Here is a 25409-nt window from a genome sequence, read left to right on the forward strand (position 1 = left end):
TGCTCCAGCCATAATTAAAGGGTTTTAATCACCAGGCAGGTGATGGATGAGCATCGAGCCAGAGTTACATCCCAAGCTGGGGGCTGGTGGATGCAGGGTGTGTGTTGGAGCTGGGTGGGAGCTCTCAGAGGACCACAAGGCTCGAGCTGGGGGGGCACAAACTGAGGCAGAGGTGCTGGACCCCCTCACAAAACAGTCTGTGCCTCAGAGACAGTTACACCTTTATTGTTTTGGCTGGAGGGTTTTTCCTCACTCCTCTCCCCGCCATCCCTCCTTCTTCCCTGGGACACAGTGCCCTCAAGCCAGGATGGATTGTCCTTGTGTTTCAGTATAGAGGGACACAGTGGCATCCCAAGAGCATCCAGACACCCTGCAACCACCCTGTCCCCTCCATGCCCTCCCTCCGAGTGTTCAGGTGAGGAAGGAGGTGTTTGGGTTAAAACCTGACCCACTCCCAACCCTGGGCACAGCCCCACATCCATGGGATGACATTCCTCCTGCCCCCAAATCATCCAGGTCCAGGTCTCCCACAGGGAAGGGCACGCTGCCCAGGTCATACCAGTCTCTCTATCCAGGGATGAGCCTGTTCCCAGTGGGATCCCAGCTCAACCTGAGCAAAGGGCAGGGATTTACAGGGAGGAACCATTGAATTCACTGGGACCTTCTCGAGCAAAACAGACTTTGCTGGAGCCTGGTTGCCTGGGATGTTTGAGGGAGCCCAGTGCAAGGAATCAGGGAGCCAGGGTGTAGGGACTGGTGCCACCCTGTCACCCTTCTCCCCACATGTGATGGCCAACACAGCATCTCATCTCGCACCACGTTCCCTCCAGCCCCATCAGCGGCACCATCAGCAGAACTGCAGGAGAGGCAGAGCACAGGGCAGGTGGTGAGCCCTCACCCAGCCCCCCAGGCAACATTCTGGGGGGGCTAGGAAAGGGCTGGTGAGCCACCCCCCCCCCCCGAGATGGGCACAGACCTTCCAGCGGTTCCCACACTCGTTGCACAGCACGAATGTCGTCATGGGCTCGTCGGCGCTGCGCGTCTGCACCTGGGACGGAGCAGGGGTCGGGTCAGCAGAGACCCCTCTGGTGGGGATGGGGCCAGGAGAGACCTCCTGGGGTTCCCCAGGGCCCAGGGCTGACCTGGTTGTAGGTGCAGTTCTTCTTCTTGCACTTGCCGCACTGGAAGAGGTCGGTGACGGTGCCGCCCGTCTTGGCCATCTGGTGCTCCCGGATGGCCTCCTGGGTCATGGCATTCCGCAGCTGCTTCAGCTCATCGCTGGCCATCTCCTGCCACCAGTGTCGGCCCCGTGGTCAGTGTGGCCACAGCTCTGCTCACAGCCACCTGCCGTGGCCCAGCACCCTCCCCGTCCTCTCCCGGACCAGGATTGATCCTGCTCTCCGTGCTCACGGGAGGGATCAGACCCACCCAGGTGGAAAAATCACCCCATCCTCAACCCCAAACTGCTGCCTGCAGGGATCTGGCTCCCTGCAGGGGAAACTGGGCTTCCCAGGAGCCTGATTTGTAGACTCCAGTTGAGGAGGAGGAATGGGGACCCTGCAGGCTGACTGCTGCCCTTGTGACACCCCACAGCCAGCTCTGTGATGGGCTGGGGGGGCTGCAGGGCTCTGAGGGGCAGTGCCTCCACTTTCTCCCCGTGCCTGTTGCTCCCTGTGGCCCAGGCAACACCGGGATGGGACGAGGTGGTGTTGGGACAAGCCCAGTGTGGGCACCACCAAGCCAAGTCCATCTGCTGTGGAGGAAGGATGGGTGTGACCCACGAATCAGCCCCGTGCCCCCCGCCCCGTGCCCACCTCGGCGGTCATGCGGGCGATGAGGGCGGGCTCGATGGCCCCACACAGCACGTTCCTCCTCAGCCCGGGGTTCTTGGGGTCCTTCAGGTTGCTGATCCTGCTCCGCACCCGGTTGCGATACTTCATGTCCGTGCTCTTCAGCTCCTGGAAGATATGTGGGGCCTGTCAAGGAATCAAGGGGGCTGCTGGCTGTCACCAGGGTCGGTGCCCACGAGGAGATGGCTGATTTCAATGGGAATTCGCTCCCTGAGTGTCCCCATCCTCGAGTTTAGGAGGGTGAAGCAGAGCTTTGGGAAGAGAACAGCTTTGCATTGCCTTGGATGCCTCTGGCATCCAGGCCAGGCTGTGGGGCTCAGGGACTGTCAGCAAGCCCTGTGCTGTGACAAGTTCGTGCTGCAGAGGACTCAGCCTGTTCCCTCCTCCCTGGATGGCCAAAAGTCACCTGCTGCCTGCACAGGTGTGGGCAGGTGGGCTGAGCCGGCAGCTTCTGGCACAGAGTCTGGGATGCACCAAAAATCAAACTGTATCCAGGAGGGGTACGGCCCCACCTCGGGGCTGATTTCGGTCTTGGGGGGCTGCCAAGAGACCCCCAGGTCTTGAACTGGGCATGGGTGGAGGTGGCTCCATCTCTGCCAGCCTGGGCACGTAGGCACCCACAGCAGGCTCAAGGAAAAGGCCTTGCCTGGGTTTGGGTTTCTTTCCCCAGGGATGAAGGCAGGTCCCTGAGCAGAGTGGTTTGAGAGGGGACATACAGACCCCCCGGACTAAGGCAGGTGCTCAGGCGATGCTCTGCTCACCATCAACACCAGCATCAACATCAGCCTCTGCATCCTCTAACCGTGGTCTGGGCTCCCTCTGCAGGCAACGAGCACAGCAGAGCCTGTCACACTCTGTCCTTGTCCCTGCCCCCCTCTGCCCTGTCCCCATCACCACTCTCAAGCCCACGTGTGCCCCCCCAGCAGACAGTGCCCGGGGACCCCCACCCTCCCCAAAGGATATGGTCTTCAATCTCCGATGCCATCTTCTCACAGTTGACACCGAACTCCTTGTAGTCATCTAAAGGACAGAGGGGTCAAGGGGTGACTTTCAGGTGTGAAACCATTCAAGTCTCACTGCACCCCCCCCAAAACACCTCACGTCCTCCCCCTGCTTATCCCAGACACCCCATCTCCAAAATACCTATTTTTACCCACCTTGAACTTTACAAAGGCCCATCCCCACCACCCCTACCAACCTCCTTTTCTTTCATTTTGGCGCCGAAGGCTCCCTTTAGGGCTGTCCCACAGGAGAACCAGCCCAGGTTGGGGTGCAGCCCCCCCAGCCCTGCTCACCATCCACACGGAGCGCGGCCGTCAGCATCTCGATGCACTTGTCCCGCACGGAATCCCCTGTCAGGTAACAGGGGGCCAGGAAACAGGGGCTGGGAGAGAAGGAGGGGCTGGTGGGGGTCCGTGGTGTCTCTGGTTTGCCCTTGCTGCTGTTGGCTCTGTGGGGGCACACCAGGGGGACAGGCAGGGGGTGAGGTCTTGGCACAGCCCCAGGGACCTGTCGGGGTCTTGCAGCAGCGGGATGGGTCTCTCCTACCTTTCCTCCTTGCTGTCACTGGAGTTTCTCCGGGAGCCTGTGGGAGCTGGAGAGGGGCTGGAGCCCACAGAGGCTCTCCTGGGGGAGAGGGGACAGTGGGATGACACCAGACATGGGACGGGCAGGACAGGGGAGAGGGAATGGTGGCAGGACTTCAGGCACCAGCACATCAATGTGAGTGCTCAGAAGCCAACAGGAATCACCCCAGGGTCCAAGGAATGTCCCAGGGCCTATGGCAGGATCAGGGCTCCCAGCCATCTCTGCCCACCCAGGATGGGGCTCCCACGGTCAGGGCATCCCCAAAGGGGACTCCCAAAGCATCCTCAGGCTGCCCTGGGACGTCCCCTCTTTACCTCTCCCCCGAGAGCCTCTTCTGTGGGGAGGAAGAGGAGGAGGCGGCTGAGGTGGTGGAGGACCTGGAGTCAGCAGAGTCCCTCCTGGCAGGACGAGCCCCAGGTCAGAGGACAGTGATAGGGACTAGGCAGTGGGTCCAGACCCCCAACCACAGCCCAGTGAGGGGGTGGGGTCCAACCTCCCCCATCCCCACCCAGCCCAGCACCCACCTCTCTTTCTTGCCATCCAGAGGTGGCTTCTTGGAGGATGCAGTGGGGCTCCGGCTGTCACTGGACTCTCTTCACCATGGAAGCCCAAAGGAAGGGAGAGATGCTCTCAGCAAGCCCAGCCCCAGCATCTCCCAGAGTCCTGTGAGCCAGATCCTGCCCCTCTGCACAGCCCATCCCTAGCTGGGTCAGCCCTGAGCCCCACAACCCCCAGGCTGCCAGGAAAGCCTCCCCTGGGCTGGCAATGCCCAGCAGAGCCCAGTGTGAGCTCAGGGCATCCTTCAGCAGGTACCTCTCTGGGTTGGAGTTGGCAGAGTGGCCCTGGGTGGTGGCAGCATGAGAGCTGGATTTGCTGGGCTTCCTAGGGAGAGAGAGAGCGGGACAGGGTCAGATGAGCACCATCCAAACAGCCCTCATCCAAGGAATAATTAGCTCTAGAGAAAGGAAAATAAAAAATTCCCAATTATCCATCCTCCAAAAGCCACCCTGGTGCTGCTTCTGCTGCCCTTTTCATCTCCAGAAGTGTGGGCATCCAGGGGCAGGCAGAGAGGGATAAACTCTTAAGGACTAAACAGAGGGTGGTCTTATATCAGCCCCTGGTGCCCCCCAGCTGGGGGCAGGAGCCCCCACCTCTCCTTGTGCTTCTCCTTGTGCTTCTCAGCTGGGTTCTTGGGGTGCTTCACCCCTTCATTGGGGCAGCTGGAAACATCCAGCCCCTTCTTCTTGTCCCTGTCCCCATCCGAGTCCTTCTCCTTCTTCCCATCCGCGTCCTTCTCCTTCTTTGGGGTGGTGGACTCTGGGGGAAGGATTTGGGTGTCACAGCCACAGCCCAAACCAGCACAGGGCACCTGGGGAGCTGCATCCTGGGCTGGGGGATGACTGGGGGGGATGCTCACCCCTGGTGGGGCACACAGTGATTTACACCACTCCATCCCGGAGCGAAAACAAGCCCTTGGAAAGTCCAAGTCCATTCATTGCCTGGGAGGGCTGGGTTACAGGTTAGGGGAGCCTGCACGGGCTGGGACTGATCCCAGTGCAGCCTCCCTGGGGTTTGGGGTTCGGGGATGGCCCAGGGAAGGTCGAGGCTTTTGGGGGGCTCCTTCCTCCCCTGGCATTGCTCACCCAGCAGCCGCTTCCAGTTCTTGATGAGGATTTTGGCCGAGGCCACCACCTCTTCGTCGGAGCAGTGCTTCCTCACCGAGTTCACGGCCACCCCGATCCGTGTGGTCTGGGGACACGCGGCAGGGACACATCCTTAGGGATGTGCCAGCTGGCACGGGAGGGCCAGGACCAGCCGCCCCAGGGGGTGTCCCCCCACCCCCAGCCCCTCACCTGGAGCAGCTGGATGGTCATGGTGTAGCCGGTGAGGGATTTGAGCAGATCCAGCGCCCCTTCCTAGAGCAGGGAGAAGCCACGGGGGCCCTTGAGGAGCTGGAGATAAATGGAGTAGGGGGCCTGCATGTCCCCCCTTTCCTCGCCAGCACCAGGCAGCACCAGGGAGGGCACCCCAAGGGGACCCAAAGCAGCGCTGGGCTGGTCCCTTGGAACATCTGACCCCTTGTGTCAACACACCACAGAAAAATCCCACACCCAAATCCTGGCGGGCCATCCCAGCACCAAATCATGTCTCCAGCTGCAGAGCAGGAGTTTAAAACCTGAGAAAAACCCCTCCCTAAGGAAACTCCGGCTGCTGGGAGCTGGCCATGGCTGGGGGACCTCCGAGTGTCCCCACCCAGGGGCAGGAGGGACACACCCACCCCGGGATTTCATCCTGACCCCCCACAGTGTCTCCTGGGCTAAAGGTAGTTGGGTGTGGTGTCCTCCCACTCCTCCTCAGTATTTTTAGAGCCCCAGCAGCAGACCCAGCTCCCAGGTATCCCCCCCCAGGGATCCAGCTCCATGGACCCCCACCACAGGGGCTGGATAAGGCCCCCCTCGGTATGCTGGGTGCAGGAATGACCCCAGGCTGTGGTCAGCCCCTGGCTCTGTCCCTTCCCAAAGTGCAGCAGGAGGGGTGTGGAGCTCCCCAGTTACCCCGGGGGTAACTCCCAGCAGGACACAGAGCCCGTGTGGCTCCCAAGGGATATGGTTTGGTACCAAGCATTGGCACCCCAAAAAGCCACCAGATCCTGAGCTGCCCCCCTGCACCCAGGAGCCTGCACCTTGTCGGGGCAAAGGCCGCTGGAAACAGTCAAATATTAACCCTGAGGGCCGGGCTCAGCACACGTAACCGGCTCACCAGGATCCCCGGATGGATCCTCACCTGGCACAAGAGTGGCAGGGCTGGATCCCGGCTCCCCCTGGCACCACCAAAACCACCCGGGGGGCCAGCGCTCAGCCCCCTCCCCTCCTTTTGCAACAGGCAGGGCTTGTGGGGCTGGGGGGGGCTGTGTCCCCCAGCCCGGAGTGATCCCTCGCTGGGATCCGAGCCCGCGGCATCGGCACCGATCGGGTGTTGGTGGCCGGGCCGGTGGCCAAACACCTGTCACCCACAGTCTGGCACTGCTGAGGGGCACCCGGAGCTGCCACCCATGGGCAGACCTCCTCCTTACCCCCACATCCCACTGTCTGGGAGCAACGGGGCACAGGAGAGCCTCAAACTGGGGACAAAATGAACCCCCCCCGGGTGCTGGCCCCAAGGTCCCGAGGCAGGGTGGGGTGGCACAGGCAGCACCCCGGGGGTGCTGGAGGCACCTGCGGGGGTTCAGCACCCCCTAAAAACCCACTCGGCCCCTCCAGGGTGAACGGGAAGGGGGGTGAAGGGCACACCTCGGCCCCCCCCTTTCCCAATCTGCGCTGCCACGTCCAAACACGCCCGTAAATAACGCGCGTGTGTAAATGTGCACGTGTGTGCAAACGCACACGTGTGTGAATGTGCACGCACGCACCCCGAGCAGCTCGGCCACCTTACCGTGCTCTTCCTCGCCACCATCTTATCCAGTTTCTTGGCAATCCGGACCAGCTCCTCAGCGGGCCCCATTCCGGGGGCTCGTGGCTCGCCGGGCTCTGGTGGCCCGCGGGGCAGGACGGTGGCCACGGGCACAGCCGGGCACTGCCAGCATTGGGGAGGGGGGGGGTCCCGGGCAGGCGGGTGGGAGGGAGCAAAGAGGGGTGAAAAGGGGGAAAGGGAAGGGAAGGGAAGAGAGAGAAAGCAGAAAGGAGGTGGGGCTGTCCCGGCCAGTTATAAACTCCTGCCAGGAAGGCGAAATAGCACGGGGGAGGGCTAAATATAGCCGGGAGCCACGATTGCAGGAGCGGGGGGAGGCGCGGCTGTGGCGGCCCTGGGGGGCACGGGGGGTCCGGGGACAGGGTTGGGGCTTTGGCACCGGGATGGCTTAGCCAGGGAATCCCGAGGGCCACGGGGGAACGGGGAGGGGGAAAGTGCTGCGTGGCAAACTCTGCTCTTCCCGAAGTTGGTGTCCTGCGGCAGCAAGATGCTTGGGGGGCGGAGGGGGGGTGCCTTTATACTCCATATAGTCCAATATATGTGGAATTCTTCTATACTGGAATATCCCAACCCGTTGGAATATTCCACGAATTAGAATATTCCGATACTGAGAACACCCCAGCTCTGGAAGTGTTCAAGGTCAGGTTGGACGGAGCTTGGAGCAACCTGGTCTAGGGGAAGGTGACCCTGCCCGTGGCAGCAGGGGGAACGAGATGATCCTTAAGGTCCTCTCCAAAACAAAGCATTCCATGATCGTGTGATGACAAATGACATCCCAGCTCCTCCTGCAGGTTTTGATGCCCAGCACAGCCCTGCCGAGCCCTGCCCCCCCCCAAGCACCAGGTCCTTACAAAAACGATGGTTTATTAGAAATCAGAGACAGAAAACATTAAAAAAAAGAGACTGTTTTTTGAGATGAAAAATTTGACACAGGAACGAGAAGGGGGAGAGGGTAAATTGGGGGGGGGTACAGAGGCAGGTGGGTCCCAAGGGACACTGGCACAAGGGGATGTTGGTCCCAGAAAAATAATGCAAAAACTCTCTTGGAGAGGCCCCCAAGGCTGGGGCGGTGATCCAGCACCCACCCCAGGGGAGGGACACGGGGCAGGGGCTCTGTGGTGCCACCTCAACTCCTACCCCCCCAAAATCAGGGAATGGCATTTCACTAGAGTTTTGGGGAAGCTTTGGAGCATCCCCAAGCCCCACCAGCCCAGGCAGCTCCAAGTCTGGGGTGGAGACCCTCCAGCCCAGCCAGGCAAGGGCAAGAGCCCTCTCCTACTTCTTGCCCATCCCAAAGGTTTCACAGTTGGGGTACAGAAGGAGGCTGGGGGGAAACGGCTGCCCCCCAGCCCTGCTCCCCCCCGGCTGGGGAGGGGGCTCCATGACTACTTGGCAGAAGGTGGAGCTCCCCCATCCCCAAGTCCTTGCAGAGGAAGGGAGAAGAAATCCCTAGGGATGAGCAGAGCCCCTGGGAAGGATGAGAGAGCAGCAGGAGCAGGGGCTGGCACAGAAACCTCAGCCCACCAATGCAGCGAGCGTGTCCATTCTCTGCCCCTCAGCTCCCCAGCGCTGCCCTCCATGGACGGGTTTCCCAGTGGGTGGTCTCTGAGCCCCCTTGGAGGGCAGTGGTCCCATGCCAGGGTCCTGGGCATGTGTCCCTCGTGGTCTGGCTCTGCTGAGCCCCCAGCAGGGAGCTGCCTCTGGTCCTTGCCCGGTCAGTCTTGCAAGAGGTGGACGAAGCTGGCGGGGAAGACTCCGGTGCGGGAGCCGTCACCCTCGATGAAGCCGACCTGGGGGTGCAGAGATGGGGGTCAAGGGGGTGGGAAGTCCCATCTCAGGCATGGGAGAAGCTTTGGGGCTGATATCCCAATTCCCAGGGGAATTAGAGAGGCTAAGCCAAGGTGACACAGCAGCTGGAGCCTTCCCAGCCCTACTCCATGCACAGATGGGCGAAGGATTCCCCCCATCCATGCCCCCCAGGAACGCCCCAGCCACCTCCAGAGGGAAAAAAGGACTGGGATCAGGATCCCAGCACCTGTGCCATGGTGACACTCACCCAGCTCTGCTCATCTTCCTCCCGTGTCACCACGATCACCTCCCCCTTGGAGAAGGTCAGCTCCCGGGCCTTGTCCCCCTTGCAGTCAGCCACCGCCTTCACCCGCTTCTGCCTCCCCTTGGCCTAAAACGGGGTGGAAAGCGGGTGAAAGACCCCCCAAAGTCGCTCCCAAGAGGGGTGCAGGGATGTGACACCCCTGATCCTTCCCTCTCTGCAGCCCCCAGGATAAGGAGAGCAGGGATGCTCGGGGATGCAGAGGGTGACACCCCCCCAAGTCGTGGCACCTACCGGAGCAAATCTCCTGGGCATGGGCACAGGGGGCACCTTGCTGAGAGCGGGGTCCTCGGGGCCAGCAGGGCTCTGGGGGGACACGGCCGGCCCTGCCTTGCCCACCCCTCCGCCGATGCGCCGGTACGAGCGGGTGCTCTCGGAGCTGTGGGGACAGCGGGGACAGTGTCACCCCCTCCCTACTGGTGCCTTCCCCCTCCCTGTCCTCCTCCCTGGGAGGTCTCAGTAGGGTCAGGGCTCCCCCATGGGACCCACATCCCCCTGGATGCTGATGGAGAGGGAGGGACCCCAGCACCCAAACTCCCTCAAACCAGCCCGTCCCACCACATTTTCCCAAGAGAGAGAAAAAACACATAATATTTTATATAATATATAAATATCATTATATATTACATAAAAATGCATCTATACTATTACATAAATTTGTATATAATAATATAATTTGCATGGGGGGTCTTGGTGTCACCCCCAAATAATCTGCATCACCTTTTCCAGGGACAACCCATCACCCCCACGGCTGCTCTTATCCCATCCTGCGTCCCAGTGGCAGCATCAACTCCTCTGGGGTCTCCAGGGGGTGGGAACCCCTTTCCTCCACAAGGGGCAATTGAAACCAAACCACCACAATGACCCCCCCCAACACCCAGTGCCCCCCCAGCCTGGAGGTAGGGGGGGGTCCCTACCCAAACTTGACGGGGGGGATGTCGGGGGCTGTGCTGCCCGGCGGGGGCTGCCCAGGCGGGGGGCTCAGCTCCGGCCCCCTCCGGGTGCTGCTGGCGTCGCTCTCGGAGCGGGTCTCCCAGTAGGCTGCCCGCCGGCTCTCGGTGGGGCTGCGGGTGCCGGGGGCCGGGGGGCCAGGGGTGCCATCCAGGGCACCCGTGCTGCTGGCAGAGGGGAGGCTGCGCGGTGCCGGAGCCTCCGCCGGCCCGGGGAAGTGCGGCTCTGACGCCTGCCGGGGCAGCTCGGGGCGCTCTGGGGGACACACACACATAAAGGGGACAATAAATCGGTGTCCTGCTGAAGGGAGAACCCCACCACGGGTGACCCCTCCCCACCCCAACTCACCGGTGGGGCTGTGGCCGGGTTTGGGGCGGGAGCCGCCCCGCGTGGGGTTTTTGAGGGGCAGCGGCGGGGGGATCTCCTCGCTGTGGGCCCGGCGGGGCGCGGGGCGGGAGGGCACCAGGATGCTCTCGTAGGTCTTGTTGGTGATGTCCATCCCCCCCACGCAGCTCCAGCGGGTCTGGGGGCAGGCGGGCGGGGGGCTGGCGGCCAGCGGGGACGTGCCCTTGAAGGAGCGCTGGAGGGGGCTCACCTGGGGGCAGGCACGTGGGTCCAGGGATGCCCCACTGCCACCAGCCCCAAAAAAGGGTCTGCGCTCCCCCAGCCCCCCCACTGGGGATGTGGGATCTCTGTCACAGGATGTGCTGTCCCCTCCCAGAGGTACCTTCTCCTCCAGCTCGTCCTCACTGTCGTAAGGGAACTCTGAGGGTGGCTCCCAGTCATAGTCCACGTGGATCTGCAGGGAGAGCTTCCCTGCCTGTGCCTGCTCCAGCTGCCAGGTGGATGGGACAGGTCAGAGGAGTCCTGGTAGAGAGGGAACAGGCCCCAGCAGCCCCCCACCTCCAATGCCAGCCCTCCCCAGGTGCTTTGGTCCCCTCTCCCCATCCCAAGCCATCTCCCCCAATCCCTCCATCACACCTACCAGCTCTTCACACTCGCTGTGCTTCAGCCTCCTCGCCACATCCAGAGCCGTCTCACCCGCCGCATTCGCTGCCCGAGGGACAAAAGGGGGGACAGATCCAGGTTACAGCCTTGCCCCTCCCACCAGAGACCCCCAAAACCCCCAATCCCAGCCCCGTACCCGTGGTGAAGGCAGCTTTGCCCTTCAGGAGCAGCTTGAGGCAGTTGGGCTGGTTGTAGAGCGCGCTGTAGTGCAGGGCCGTGTTCCCGTCCTGCGTCACCCGGTCCAGCGTCCCCCTGCAGGGCCAGCAGCAGGAGAGTCAAGGCCTGAGAGCACACAGGCCTCCTGCACACCCCTCCCGTGTGGGAAAGGGCAGGGGATACCGGGAGCACTTGGGGACACACCCGTTCTGGATGATGAAGTCCACCAAGGGCAGGGAGGATCTGTCGGCGTGGCGCACAGCCATGTGCAGCGCCAGTTCACCTGCCTCCTGCCACGAGAGGGGACAGGAGAGATGAGCCTCAGGCTGCTCATCTCCCCCAGGACGGAGGGGAGAGGAGAGCTGGACCCAAGGATGCTCTCATCTCCCACAGCTTGAAGGAGAGAGGAAAGCTGGACCTGAGGGATGCTCATCTTCCCGGGGGCACCTCTCCACCCAGAGCCCAAGAAAACTCCAAGCACAGGCACCCCAGAGGGGGCAAATCCATCCACGCTGCTAAGTGTGGGGCTCACCTGGCCCTCGGGGCTGGCCAGGGGCTTGGCCAGGTCGTGCCCCTCAGCAAAGGCCTGGAGCAGGGCCAGGAGGTCCCGGGCACGAATGGCTTCCCAGAGGCGGTGGGGATCGTCCCGGCTGCTTTTCTGGACGTAGCGACGCTCCATGTACTTGGCCACGATGTACTCCTTGCGGGCAGCCCTGGGGGAAGGGGGGCTTGGGTGGGCATGGAGACCAGAACCTTCCAGCTCCCACCACAGCCAGGGGCACCCTGAGTTCCTCCCTTCTCCTGAAGCCCTGGGATCAAGGGGAAACCTCCAGAGAGGTGCAGATCCCCCACCAAAATCCAGGTGATGACATCAGGATCTTCCATTCTCACATCCCTGGACTGTCTCAGAGTTGATGGGCATGGAAGCAAGGGCAGACCACACACCATGCACTCCTTTTCCTCCTCCTCCTCCTCCTCCTAGCCCACCCTGAGCCCACATCCTGCACCCAACTCACATATCACTGCCAGCTGAGGGTTTGGGACAGTCCTGTGTGGGCAGTGTGGCCTCCATGATCTCGTTGAAACGGGTGTTCCCAATGCTGACAGCCAGCTATGGAGAGAGAGAGATGGGGGGAGACAAGCCCTCCTGGCCTGGCCACACTCCCCCTGCCCCCAGCCAGATCACATCCTGGAGGGAAGGAATCCACTGGATCCACCCAGGACTTTTCTAGAGCAGCACCTCCCCTAGGGGTGATCTTTCACAGCAGAGGAAGTCTGGTTTAGGAGGGAGCAGTTCTGGCATCCCCCTCTTTAGGAAACAGGTTTGTAAAGGCCCCCCCCTTGCCCAAACCACCACACTGGGGAAACTGGAGCAAGTTAGCAAGCACTGGAGCAAACTGGGGACAGAGGAGGAAGAATAAACTCTGCATCCCAGAAGGTTTGGGAGCCGCAGAGGGCGATTCCCAGCGGCCATGAGACCCTCCAGGCTCAGGGAGCAGCTTACCAGCAGCTCAGAGGTGCTGAGGACATCCAGGGTGAGGGACTGGATGCGGGAATAATGCACCCCCAGCTCCCGATGGATGCCGGAGCACTCGATGCACGTCAGGATGCCCAGGTTGGTGGAGAGCCACGTGGGGTCTGCGGTGGGAGCAGCGCAGGGGGCTCAGCATCACACAGGATGCTGTGACCCCCGTGGGTACCAGACCCACACCCGGGGGGATGGGGGGCACCCTGACGTACCCGGGGCCCCGCAGTCACAGCACTGTTTGTTCCCTGGCATGTTCTTCACCTCGCTGATGACCAGCCTGGTGAGCTCCTGGACGCCGCCGTCCACCCCGGCGCCCGCCGCTGCCCCGCTGCCCACGTCCCCCTTGAAGGCGTTGCTCAGGGCTTCGTCCTTGCTGTTCTGCAGCACTGAGACCCACCTGGGCAGGAGGGAGGAGGAGAAGGAGGAGGAGGATGGGAAAGGCGGAGCAGGATCTGGCACCTCAAGGAGTGGGGATGGGCTGTGGCACTTACACGACGCACTCCTGCTCGTCCTCCGCTTGGAAGTGATACGTCCTGTTGTCTGCAGGGATGGGGAGAGAAGGGAAAGGGGAGAAATTGTGGTTGCCCCATCCCTGGAAGTGTTCAAGGCCAGGTTGGACTGGGCTTGGAGCAACCTGGCCTAGTGGAAGGTGACCCTGCCCATGGCAGAGGGTGGAACAAGATGGGCTTTAAGGTCATTTCCAACCCAAACCATTCTGGGATTCTGTCATTCTATGATTCAGGGATGCCCAGGACAGCAAGAATCTGCTAAAATCTCTCCAAAGGAGCTGCTTAACTAAAAATTAAATCACTGCACATCACTCCCCTATCACCTGAGCCCTGTCACAACTTCTTTTTGTCTGAGCTTTCTCGATCTTGGAGAGGTTGGTCCTTCCTCTGTAAAGACAGCCAGGGAGGCATCCAGAGCCAGGTTAAAAGGGCTTCAGAGGGAAAACCCACTCCAAAAAGGGAGAGCTCCCACCACAGCCTCTGTCTCAGGGTCAAACACCACCCCCCAGCCATGGCACCCTGCCCTGGGCACTCACGTGTCACCAGGTCAAAGCATTTCTTCTCCTCGGCGTGGGGCCGCACTTGGCAGGTGAGGAGGTTCAGCTTGACAGGGGGACGGTTAATCTGCAGGGTGAGAGGATGGAGAGGGGTTAAAGGACTGGGAGGGGTGGGATGGGCATCACCAAGGGATTGGGCATCACCATCTCTGACGGCAACTGTGGGGGGACAACCACCAGCACAGACAGTTCCCCTTGGGATAACCAGGGGAGTGGGACCCTGTCTGACCTTTTGCAGGAGAACAGGGTCCCTCTGCAGGAGAACAGGGCTCTCAGATGTCCCTGGTCCTCTGTCCCTGCCACAGTTTCCAGCCTCCAACACCAGGGGGAAGCACCTCCCTCCCAACCCACCCCAGCCCATTCTGGGCTTGTCTGGACCCTCATCGCCCAACTCGCTGCCCCAACCAACCCCCCCTTCCCTCCCACAGACCCCTGTCAGACAGGGGGGATCCCCTTTAGGCTTTCCAGTCCCATCTTGTGCTAAATTCTAAGCCAGGCAGGTTTGAGACCAGTTTGGGAAAAACTAAACCTGAAAGAAAGGGATCTGAAATCCAGTGGACAACGGACACCAAGGCTCCAAGGTGCACAAAGAAGGGTCAGGGCTGCAGCCCCGCCCCGTTCCTCACCGTGCTGTGGGAAATGGTCAGGCAGCCGTATTTTACACCACACTTCCTCTTCTGCCACACTTTGCGGATCCTGAGGAGGAGGAAGAGGAAGAGTGAGGGTTTCACGGCCCCCATCGCCCACATCCGCATCCCAAACCTCCCAGGGCAGCCCTTGGCACGATCCTGTGGGGCTGTGCTTCCTGTAACTCACAGAGCACAGAATGTCCTGCTGAGCTATGGGCTGTGGGGATCCCAGCTCTGGATCCCAACACCGGGATGGAGCTGGGAGCTCTCTGGGATAACACCCATCCCTACCCATCGCTCTTCTTGTACAGGAATCCCGACTTCTCTGTCCCGTACTGCTTGTTCCCTTGGTGCTGGTGGATGCTGTAGCCACTGCCAGAGTTCTTCCTGCTCAGGTTTTCCTGGGGAAAAAAAAAGGCAGTTAAAAAGCAAAGTGAGAGGTGCAGGAGTGGCTGCTCCAAGTGACCTCATCCTTATGTGGAGTGCAGTGTCCAGCAGGATGCCAGAGACCCCCGTGCCCTTGCAGCATCCAAACATCTCCCAGGTCTCCTGCTCTGCTCCCACGGATGTCTCCTTTGCTCCTTAGCTTCTCCCCATCCCCAACCTAACCCCAGGGTAGCCAGCACCCTCCCAATGCTCCTTCCCAGCTCTCCCATGCCCATCCCGGGGGTCTCACCTCCTTGTTTTCCAGCTGCAGGATGCTGCGGAGGGAATCGCGGGTCTGCGTGAGCTGCTTCACCTCCTCCTCCTGTGCTTGGTGGAGCTGCAAAGGGAGGAGCTGCCACCACTGCTGTGCTGAGCCAGGGGCATTCTCAGGGACTGGCAGGGGCACAGGGGGGGTGGCATCCCATGGGACACGTCTGGATGGATGGATGGCAGCGTGGGGGACTCACCGCGTGGAGGGACACAGCCAGCTTCTCAATGAAGGGGTAGAGGTTCTGGGCAGCCTTCCAGCCATCTTGGAAGAAACTGGGCGTTTGTTGAGGGTGATTAAGATGCAGACAGGGAGGATGGAGGAAAAACAGAGGGGGTTTTTTTAGAGGAAACGTGGCAGGAGATCATGGCAACCCCCTCGCTGGGAAGCTGCCCTTGCTTTGTGGTTCCCTGGCTACTGTGATCTGGACAGAGCCCACCAAAGGCCTTGGGATCTGGATACCCCACATATTTGGGCTGTCTGGGATGCAGGATTGGCCTCTTGGTCAATCCTAGTTCGTCTCATTGAGGAGCAGCTCTGCTGGAGGCCACGTCTGGGGGTCTCTGGGTCACAGCCCCAGCCAAGGAGATGCCTTTAACCAGCAGGACTGTCCCCTCTGCCTCAGTTTCCCCACTCGAGAGCTGCAGGAGATGATGGCATCCACTCCAGCCTCATGGAGCGATGGGAAAGGCAAGGGGATGTTAATCCTTGCTCCAAACACCCTCGTTACGAGCCCCACAGCTGATGCTGGAGCCTCTCAGCTGAACTCATCCCTGGAAATCTAATCCAGAAACCAAATCATCTGATATATCCCGAGCCAACCCCCTTCCCCCAGCCCCATGGACACGTTTACAGCTGCTCAAGCCAACAAAAAGCACATTCCAACTCCCCAGATGCAACCTGGGCTCTGCCCAGCACTTCCATCAACAGCTTTATGGAGCTGGGATGGGAGAAGGAGCCCCCAGACCCTTGTGGGACCTCCCAAAGGTGACAACAACCCCACTTTTATCCAGGTGGCACCTACTTGTGCTGAGCATGGAAAAACTTGATGAGGCTCTGCAGGAAATCTGGTCCCTGTTTCATCTGAGACTCGCTGGCTTTCAGCAGGTACTGGAGGAGGAGAAGACACCCCATTAGGTGACGGAGACAAGGACCAGCTGAAAATATTCCCAGAGGAAAGAGCAAGAGCCTGCCCAGCCCTCGCTTCCCTTCCCGACACGGGGAGGAGGGTTAAAACACTGGCTGGGCTTCAAGGAGTCGAGTCACGATGTTGGATTTGAAGGCAGCTCACAGGGGACCACCCTCAAAAAACCTGGCTCTGGAAGTTCTCCAAGAGCTGGAAAGTTCAAGGGCTGAGGCCTCCGGGGTTTCCAGCCAAGCACGCTTCTCCTGCTGCTCATTACTTCTGGAGTTAATAAATAACCAAAACTCAAGGCAGCTCGTGAAGGGGAAAGGAAAAAAATAAAAAAAAATCCCCAAAGTTTTTTAAGATATGACCCTTTTATTCCCAAAAATCAGATTCCAAGCAGCAAGCACCTGCAGCACACCAGCCCTGGAGGTCTGCTGAGGTGTCCCGTGGGATGGGGAATTTCAGCTCCATGCATCAAACCCATCCATCAGCTGCAGGCAGGGAAGGAAAGACCCAGAGTCTCGCTCACCCTGAGCAAAATGAGGAGGGGAAGAGATTTTCCCCCTGCGAGCTCCTCTCCAGCTGCTGGAATGGTTTTGAGCGGGAGGCGAGGGGAGGGGAAGGCAGCCCTGAGCTCCAGGGGCTTTCCATGCAGGGATGGAGCCTCTGGAATGGAGTCTCCCGGTGCCCTGGGCGCTCTGAACACCCTGAGGGGTCACTGGGCTGCAGAGGGTCCTTAAACTGCCCCGTGCAAGCAGGAGATGCTGAGTCACTGTCACAGCACTGCACTCCCTGAACCAAGTCCCACCTGGGAAAGGCCACACGTCCCCAGCTCCCATGGAATGTCCCTGCCCTGCCACCCACGCCCTGGGGTGCACAGGGATGCTCCCAGCACCCCCGGATCCGGATCCAGCTGCACCCACAGCCCCAGGGGTGCAAGACGGCCCACGATGGGGGGACACAACCACCCCGCGGGGCGGAACAGGACCACGTTCCCACCCCAGGAAGCAGCAAAACCCACTTCCCTATAAACCCACGTGCATCACATGCCCCTCAAACCCCCCCAAGAAGAGCTGCCCCCCCACACACTTGCAGGGCCAGCAGCAGCTCTCACGTGCACGTGCCCCACTCCAGCTCCCGCCCCTCCATGTGCTGTTATTTATCCCACAGTGGAGCTATTCAAGGGAGTGACTCATCTGGCCCTGTCCCAGCTCCCCGGCGGGCGCAGCCTCCTCCCCTCACCCCCTGCCCTTTGCTGGGAGGGGCACAGGCAGCACCGGGCTCTGGCCCTTGGGAACGTGGGAGAGCCCTGGAACAACCCACTGGGGAGTTGTTCCCTGCTCTGTGTGTCACCTTAAAGAGGTTTGTGGGGCTGCTGAGTGTCTGGAGCCAGGACACTCGGGCTCCTCCTCGCTGTGGGGGCCCACAATTGTGTCTCCATCCTTCACTTATTCCCATCTCACCTCCTGAGCAGGGACTGCCAGCAACCGGGACTGCCAGAGGGATCTGGGGTGACTCGTGATCCCCCCTAACCAAAACCAAAAAACTCACTTTTTGCCTCAAGTGGCACCCAGTGAAGGGGGAGGAGCAGGGCTGGGAGGACACGGGTGGGGCCACTGCAGAGAAGGGTCATGGGGGACTCCATGAGGCACCACGGGTGCTTCTTGAAGCTGCATCCCACAGGGACCCCAGTCTGGGGATGGGACGAGGATCCCTGAGCCGGGACCGTGCAGGGATGGGGCGGGGACAGCCGAGGGTCCCACACAGCACCCACATGGGGCTGGTTTGGTGGCAGGGACAGGGACAGGCTCCGGTGTCCCCACAGAGGTTCAGCAGAGCGATCCCCCTGGAGATGAACAATCCCTGTATCCCCCCAGGAGAGTCCCTACCTCGCACATGTGGAGCTGGAAGAGCCGCCGCTCCCTCTGCATGTCCTCGGCCACCTCGGCGGCTGCCGGCTCGGCCTGGATGACCCCGGCCAGGCGGGATCGCTCCTTCTCCTTCTCCAGCTTCCCCCTGTGGAATGGGATGGCAGCGGGCTGGAGACATCCCTGCTCTGAGGGGTGCCCCATACTGGAGGCCACGGTGGGAATGGCATCAGGAGAAACATCTCCAGCCCCTCTCCCTGTCCCTTTCCCCTTTGGAAAAGGCTGGACCGGAGCCTTCCCAGTGGCAAACTGGCACCATCGGGGCCCGACTCCATTCCAGGGACAAAACACCTTTGTGCAGAGCAGGATTTAGGTAGATTTTGCTGGAGGCAGCGTGTTCCTTACACTTTGGTCTCATAATCCTTCCAGGCCTTTTCAATCTGCTTCTTGGAGTCCTGTGGCAAAGGAGAGGGCGGGGGGAAGGTCAGGGAAGGTGACAGAGCTGGTGGCACTGAAGAGGCCAAAGGCTTTGCTCTGCATCACTGCACCCCGTGGGGACAGGGGATGTCCCCAGTGGGTCTTCACCCCTTGCTCCCATCACCCCCAACCCTCACTGCTCCCTTCTAGCCCCTGGTACTTGCTCCTTCCTTCTGCCCACAGGCATGAGCTGAGCCCACACCGGGGTCTCACTGCAGCATGTCCCCACATGGGTGACCCTGGGGACAGGGCTGGGGGGGACTCACCAGGCGGCCATCCCTCAGCTGCCCCTTCAGCAGGCTGTCCAGGGGGAAGGACACGATGTTGTTCAGGTTCTGCACCTGCAAAAGGCAGAGATGGGGTTACCCCACAGTGGGGGGGGTGGGGGACCTGGAGCCCCAGGTCCTTCCCGGCACCAGGGACCTCCCTCCAGCTCCATCGCTGCCCTGGGAAGGGTTAAAGAGGCTGGAAGCAGGGCTGGATCCAGGATCCAGGCACGGGGCAGGCTGGGGCTTGTTGGAGCTGGCTGCAAGATGTCTGACGCAGGGCCCTTCCCACAAACCACATCAGCACCGCGGCTGCCAAAACCAAAACTGTTCCCCCTCCATCGACACCTCGTCCCTGTCCCCACACCCAGTAATGCCACCAGCCCCTCCACAGCCCCATGATGCAAAGAGCACCCCCAATGTCAAAGGGGCTTCCCAAAATGTCCCTCTTTCCTGGGGTTTGGGGACAGCAGAGCAGCCACCACCATCCCCGGCAGTGCCGTGCAGGGGTCCATGGTGGGGACACAGGAGCCTACTCCAGACATTCCAGAGTCCTGGAATCCCTCTGAGCATCCCATTTTAAAGCTGTGAGAGCAGTTCCAGCACCCACGAGACCTCCCCACTGCACTCAGATTTTTTTTTAAAGGGTTTTGGTCCCCTGCAGCACCTGGGGAGAAACCCAGTCCTGGAGCACAGGACCGGCCCCAAACCAGTGGGAATGGGGCACCCTGCTCCTGACAGCTCCAGGGAGACTCCAGGAGGGGAAACACAGCTTTTGGGATCTGGGTGAGGGTCCTGGCACAGAACTGAGCTCGGCAGCATGCAGGGCAGGAGGTGGGGGCCCCCAAAACTGATCTGACTCCTCCACCAGGACAGTTCTGCAGAGCACGGGGGTCTGGGTGGGCTGGGACAGGCGGGATGGGGAAGGGGAGGAGCAGGGAGGCCCAGATTGGGGTAACTGGGAGAGAAGACGCCAAAAATCTGAGATTCTTGCTGGGGGAAGGGCAGCAGAAATCGATCTCCTCCTTGAGCAGAGCCAGGGACCAAAAACACCCCTTGGAGAGGGGGATTTGAAAGGGAACGAAGAGGGAGCCACGTGGGGCTTTGCTGCTGGGTGTGCACGGACCCGGCTCCGCTCAGGAACTGAGTTTTCCAGCGGAGCCATTCCCGAGGTGGGGAAGGCGCCGGCGGCTCCGCTCACGTCCGTCTCTGCCTGCTCCCCACGGCCCCGCTGCACGGCCCAGCGTGGCTTTGATTTACTCTTGGCAAGCGAGATCAGAGATGCAATTGATGTGAGGGAAAAAAAATGAAACAGAAAGAAAGAAAAAAAGGGAAAAAAATTGAAAATAGCAGCCCCAGCTGCCCATGGGATCCCAGGGTCGGCAGCCCTGGGGAGCTGGGAATGAGCTGTAAATCCAGTAATGAGGGTATCAGATGGTCTGGGAGCACTGGGGATGTGCCCCCGAGCCCCAGGATGGGAGGTGGGGATTGCTGCATGCATCTGGGAGGAAGGGGGCTGCACTGGGGTGGGGGGGGTGTGTCCAAATCCAGATAGGTTTGGGACAGCTCACCAGGTTCTTGAAGAGCGCGGTGACCTCGCGGGTGAAGACGGCCAGGTTGAGGAAACCAGTGGAGAGCTCGTGGTTGTTCTGGGAGAGGTGGTTGTTGCCAAAGTTCTCCAGGGCCTCGCTGTACTGCTCCTCATTCTCCACGTGGGCTGCAAGGGGAGACACCGGAGAGGGACATGGGGTGGCCCTGCAGCACCCTGACACGTCATGGTCACACCGTGAGGTCCCACCAGCACCCACCTCCCCCTCACTCCACAGCAGAGTTGGGCTGGTCCTGCTGCAGGACAGCAGTGGTGTGCCCCAAACAACCTCCCTAAGGTTCTCAGTTTCCCTTTTTTACGTATATTTCAGACATTTTCTGGCACCTTAGCATGTTGCTGGGTCACATCATGAAGTCCCACCAGCACCCAGCACTCATCTCCCCATCCCTCCGTAGCAAAGCTGGGCTGACCCTGCTGCAGGACAGCACTGGAATGTCCAAAACAACCTTCCCAAGGTTCTCAATTTCCCTTTTTATATTGTCTTAAGGCAATTTTTGGCACCTTAGCATGCAGCTACGTCACCTTTCACTGGTCAGCACCCATGACCACCCCGCTGTCTGGCGTGATCAGTGTTGGTGGAGAACAGGACTGTCCCAGCCCCCCCCCCCCAGCCCCATGGTCCAGGGATGCCCTCCTGAAGCCCAACTCACTGAGCCCGGAGATGTGAATGGCTTTCACATATTTCCTGATCCTCTGGAGCACAGCTTGGTCCCCATCCAGGCTCTGCGAAAGCAAAGAGAGAAAACAAACGGAGCTCGTTACCGAGCTCCCCCAGCCCAGCTGGCCCTTGGAAAGGCTGCAGCTCTGCCATGCAGATGTGTGGGGCAGGATCCAAGCTCCCAGGGCTGGGAAAGGAGCTGGAGGCATCCTGGGGGTGCTGGAGCCACGGCGTCCAGCCGGTCCCTGTAGCTTTGCTGCCAGGCAGGGCTTTGGCTGCCCCTGGAGAGGAGGGTTTGAGCAAGACGGTAGCAGGGGGTGAGAGGCTCCTCGGATCCCAGCAGCTTCCAGCAGCCACAGAAAATGCCTCCCTGGCTCTTGCAGGGGCTGTTTCAACTAACAAGGAGGAGGCATCACATCAGCCCATCCCCACAGCTCAGGACTAGGCACAGCACAAGCCCAGCTTCCCACAGAGCCAAAACCAGGATTCACCTCCTGCTGATGGCGACCTAAATCCCATAAACCCCTGTGCCAGCTGTGTGCTAAACCACAACAACCCCACAACCAGGGATGTGGCCTTCCACAATCCCCCCTGCCCCGAGCTCAGGCAGGGTCTTGCCTGTGGCTCCCAGCACCGTGAGCTTCCCTGCAGCCCCACCAGCCACATCCTGCACTGGTTTGGAGCCCTCCCCATCCCCAGCCTAGTCCCTCCATCCTTCCCTACCTGCACAGCCCCCGTTGGCACCCTGAGCACCACAGCAAACTCTGCCCCAGCCCAACCCCAGGCCAAGGGGCCGCAGCATCGCAGCCAAACACAGCAACAGGAAAGGGTTAAGGGTGGCTTGGCTGCAGGTACCAGAGCCATGATAACAGGCTGGAAATATTTAGAGGGTGTGAACAGCAAGAAGGGCGAGGGATGAAACCGCGGAGGAATTACAATAAAGAGGCTCTCTCTCTGCTCTGAGCTCTGCCGAAGGTTTTGGGGCTGATGTCAAGGCCTGATTTCCTGACAGCAGGGTCAGCCTGGCTCCAGCGCCGCTCTCCCAGGCCCTCCTCGTTGGATGGGATGCTGTGGATGAGCTTTGGCCAGGATGAGCCGGCTGGGAGGGAACTGGGGCTGAGGTGGGAGCCAAACCCCCCGCCCGGAGGGGTCCTGCAATGCATCTACAATGGGGAGGATGTTGGGGAGCACCAAAGCCCCCCATGGCCCCTCTCTGCACCAAATCCAGGCACACCAAGCCCTCCAGAGCAGAGGGATTCCCTGCCTCAGGGGGGGAAGCTGGGGCTGCATGTCTGGATGCTCCAGGGTTGCAAACTTGGCATAGTCACAAGAAGGGGAAACTGAGGCAGCACGAGATGCTCTGGATGCATCACTGAGAAAATGAGGGAAGAAACTGCTCTAAGTGTCCAGGATGGGGCAGCTCATCCTGGTGCCACCTCACGCTGCAGAAGGTTGAATATGGGGCTGGTATGGAGCAGGGACGGACATAAGGCTTTTGGGATTGGGTCCATGAGTTTACCAGTGGGGACAGGGCAGAAGAGCCTGGCACTGGGGTGGTAAATGCAGAGGAAATCCCTTCATGTTGCTGCCCCAGCAGCAACACTGGCATCCCCCATGCACCAGGCTGGCTGCTGGGAACACGGGCCTTGGCTGCACAGGGACAGCCCTCTGGAGCCCCCCATAACACCCATCACCCCTGGGCTCCAGCTCATGGGGCAGCTGAGGACAGTGGGGCCAGGAGCAGGAGGGATTCCCTGTGGGATGGAGGAAGGGATGAATCCCCGGGCTCCAGCCTGGGGACTCCGGGCAGGATTCTCAATGGGGGCCATTCTTCTGCATCCCCCCCCCGGCACTGGCTCGTGCCGCCCGGCGAAGGAGCCGCCGCGGGTGCCAGGGCCGGGGTGACAAACTGCCAGGCTGGGAGCAGGATGTGGTGCTGCCCTGGGGGACAGGGGGAGCTGGGAGCTCATCTGCCAGCTCTGCCACTGGGTGCACCAGCAGCCTCTGCCATGTCACCCTGTCCCGGCCTGGAGGTGCCCAGTCCCCTCTAACACACACGCCCAAAACCAGGGCTGATTATCCCCCTTGGCTGATGCTATCGCCCCATCAGGGTTCTGAGGGCGGCGTGGAGCTGGTTTAGTTGGATCTCCCTCTTCCTCTCGTGCTGGGACAGGGGATGCCAAAGGGCTGGCAGTGGTTTGGTCCCCTCCCTGCAGCCTCCAGTGGGACGGGGGGGGCTCAGCCCCGTGGCCCCCGTGGCACATGACAGCAGTCACGATTCCCAGTTCTCTCGAGCTCACTGGAGCTTTACTAAGCCAACCCCACAGAGACCCCCTGCCATTCCTGGGGGACGCCTCTCCCCCCATCCCAGTCCCCTTTACCCGCAGCCTCTCCGAGCAGCCAAACAAAATTCCTGCTGCTCCCTCCTGGCTGGAGCTGCCTCCCCCTTCCCGGCTGGGAGGCAGATCCATGGTAGGAGATCCACGGCAGTGACCAGCATGTACTGGTGGAGACCAGGATACCCCGTGGTGTGTCCTCAGATTTCCAGCCCCAGGACACCCCTCCCACTGCCTCCAGGGATCCCAAAGCCCCGGCACCTGGGGCCCCCCGCTCGCCGCCAGCCCTGGCTCTCCTTCAAAGCCATTCCTTCGCTAAGAGGAGTTGGCAAAAGCCACAGGACCAGCTGGAAACCGCCTTTATTCCAGGCGGGAGAAGGGGGACGAAGGCACCCCCCGCCACCTCCGCCCTTCCCACAAACGCTGCCAGGGATATTGGGGGGAGCCTAAAAATACTCCCCTGGCTTTAATCTCGGGGAACCTCCCCGAGTCCCATCGGAGCTGGCTGCAGCACAGGAACTCGACAGCGGATGAAGATGTGGGGCTGATGCTCTGGGGGGATGCCCTGGCCCCTGGGAAGGGAGTGTCTACTCTGGATCCAGGGGGAAAAAGAAGGATGCCCTGGTCCCAGGAGGGGCAGAGGGGAATGCCCAGATCATCGGACTGGGGGATGTTCTGGCCCCAGGGATGCAGGGGGACGCCCCGGCTCCGGGGAGATGGGGGGATATCCCAGCCCCGGGAGGCACGTGGAGCTTTAAAGGAGGCTTAAAAAAAAGTCTCTTGCCCATTTCTACAGGCTTTGCCCCCCCAGAAAAAACGCACGCTGGGGCAGCTGGCTAATGCAAACAACTTCCCTACCCGAGGGTCCCAAAGCACCTGCCTTAGGGTGTCGGGGTGAAGGGGAGGAACCCCAAAAAAACAGAAACCCGAGGGAGGTGCAAGCATCAAGGGATCAGCACCTACGAGTGCGGGGGGGTGTTCCCATGGGGGGTGCGCAGCCCGACCACCCCCCCGAGCCCCTTTGGCCCCGCTCACCTCCTCCAGAGCCCCCACCGCCCCCCGGCACTTCTGCATCTTGGAGGCGAAGGCGGCGGCCGGGGAGCTCAGATCCTCGCCGGTCACGGCCAAGAACTCGGCCACGCTGAGCTGCTCGGGCATGGTGCGGGGGGGACACCGGGGAGGGGGCACCGGGGCTGGGGGGGGCACGGGGAGCGCGCGGGGGGCTCCCCCTGCGGAGCGCGCCGGGGGTGCGGGCTCAGCCCGGCTCAGCGCCCCGCGCCCCGCACCGGGAGCCCCGCGCGCCGCACCGGGAGCTGCTCCTTCCCTCCCTCCCTCCGTCCCCTCCGCCCGCTCCCGCCCCGCCGCCGTCACGAGGCGGCCCCGCCCGCCCGCCCGTTAAAGGCGAAGAGCCCCCGGGATCCCAAATAACCCCCCCAGGCGACCCCCGCGCCGGGGGATGGGTGGGGGATGCGGGGTCTCCCGGTGCGGCGTGGGGAGGAACGGGAAACCCCGGGGTCTGGCTGGATCTGCACCTCCAGTCTCGCCACGGCACGGCTGGGTGCTTTCCCAGGCAGGCAGCACTCGCATCACCCCGACATCCACCTTTCCCAGGCACCCAGGAGCCGCTCACCCCAACACTCACCTTTCCCAGGCACCCCTCAGCCACCTCACCCCGGCTCGGCAGGAGATGGAGACGCAGTAAAGGATGGCTTGGGATTAAACCCAGTCCCCCCCGGGCACTGGTTTAACTGGAGGCTGCCCCCATCCTGCCCTTCCCGAGACCCTGAGGGGACAATCCTTGAGCGGGGGACAATTCCCAAAGCCCTCGGTCCTTTGTCTCGCTGGAGGGGACCTCTGAGCCCACTGTCCCCTCACTTATCCCACCCCTCACAGGCCCAAGGAGCTGGATTTTGATGTCCCATTCCTGGTTATTTGCTCTTCCCGGAGGAACACGCAGGACACGCCGGGAGAGGCGCTGAGGCTGAACAGACACCGAGCACATCCCACCACGGGGCTGGT

General features: G+C 61.2%; 2 protein-coding genes across 4 annotated transcripts; both read right to left on the reverse strand.

The window, feature by feature from the left end:
• Positions 1–204: 204 nt before the first annotated feature.
• TCEA3 (transcription elongation factor A3) lies at positions 205–7130 on the reverse strand. 3 transcript variants are annotated; one of them, XM_051807197.1, is made up of 14 exons: positions 6870–7130; positions 5291–5353; positions 5081–5186; positions 4589–4754; positions 4251–4319; positions 3962–4030; positions 3752–3835; positions 3399–3476; positions 3146–3300; positions 2809–2870; positions 1815–1964; positions 1143–1289; positions 977–1048; positions 205–856 (listed from the first exon to the last, which is right to left on the reverse strand). In XM_051807197.1, exons 1-14 carry the CDS (start codon positions 6936–6938, stop codon positions 848–850), a joined length of 1299 nt encoding a protein of 432 aa, XP_051663157.1. In that variant the 5' UTR covers positions 6939–7130; the 3' UTR covers positions 205–847. The 3 variants fall into 3 exon arrangements, with proteins under 3 accessions (XP_051663157.1, XP_051663158.1, XP_051663159.1); XM_051807198.1 differs by having other exon boundaries at positions 5291–5389; XM_051807199.1 differs by lacking the exons at positions 3752–3835; positions 3962–4030.
• A 622-nt stretch (positions 7131–7752) lies between these two features.
• On the reverse strand, positions 7753–24711 carry ASAP3 (ArfGAP with SH3 domain, ankyrin repeat and PH domain 3). Its single transcript, XM_051807137.1, has 26 exons — positions 24426–24711; positions 21047–21119; positions 20359–20504; positions 18788–18862; positions 18450–18499; positions 18066–18192; positions 16072–16157; positions 15247–15322; positions 15030–15116; positions 14645–14754; positions 14351–14420; positions 13704–13791; positions 13150–13198; positions 12871–13055; positions 12635–12768; positions 12147–12241; positions 11663–11843; positions 11335–11420; positions 11111–11226; positions 10952–11019; positions 10694–10801; positions 10315–10561; positions 9933–10221; positions 9250–9394; positions 8962–9084; positions 7753–8695 (listed from the first exon to the last, which is right to left on the reverse strand). Exons 1-26 carry the CDS (start codon positions 24546–24548, stop codon positions 8621–8623), a joined length of 3012 nt encoding a protein of 1003 aa, XP_051663097.1. The 5' UTR covers positions 24549–24711; the 3' UTR covers positions 7753–8620.
• Positions 24712–25409: the final 698 nt, after the last annotated feature.

The sequence above is a fragment of the Manacus candei genome, unplaced genomic scaffold, assembly GCF_025592945.1.
Source record: "Manacus candei isolate 608988 ecotype Guabito, Panama unplaced genomic scaffold, ASM2559294v1 h1tg000070l, whole genome shotgun sequence".
Classification (NCBI taxonomy): Eukaryota; Metazoa; Chordata; class Aves; order Passeriformes; family Pipridae; genus Manacus; species Manacus candei.

Bases quoted from the DNA above. Each gene is read 5' to 3' on its own strand.
- TCEA3 (XM_051807197.1), bottom strand. From the start codon at position 6,938: ATGGGGCCCGCTGAGGAGCTGGTCCGGATTGCCAAGAAACTGGATAAG. The intron at 4,320-4,588 runs GTGGGGGCTCCT...CTCTCTCCCTAG, and splicing joins AAGGAGAAGCACAAGGAGAG to GAAGCCCAGCAAATCCAGCT. The intron at 3,301-3,398 runs GTAGGAGAGACC...GTGCCCCCACAG, and splicing joins AGTGACAGCAAGGAGGAAAG to AGCCAACAGCAGCAAGGGCA.
- ASAP3 (XM_051807137.1), bottom strand. From the start codon at position 24,548: ATGCCCGAGCAGCTCAGCGTGGCCGAGTTCTTGGCCGTGACCGGCGAG. The intron at 18,863-20,358 runs GTGAGCTGTCCC...TGCCTTTTGCAG, and splicing joins CCGCGCTCTTCAAGAACCTG to GTGCAGAACCTGAACAACAT. The intron at 11,421-11,662 runs GTGAGCCCCACA...CTCTCGTGGCAG, and splicing joins TGGCCAGCCCCGAGGGCCAG to GAGGCAGGTGAACTGGCGCT.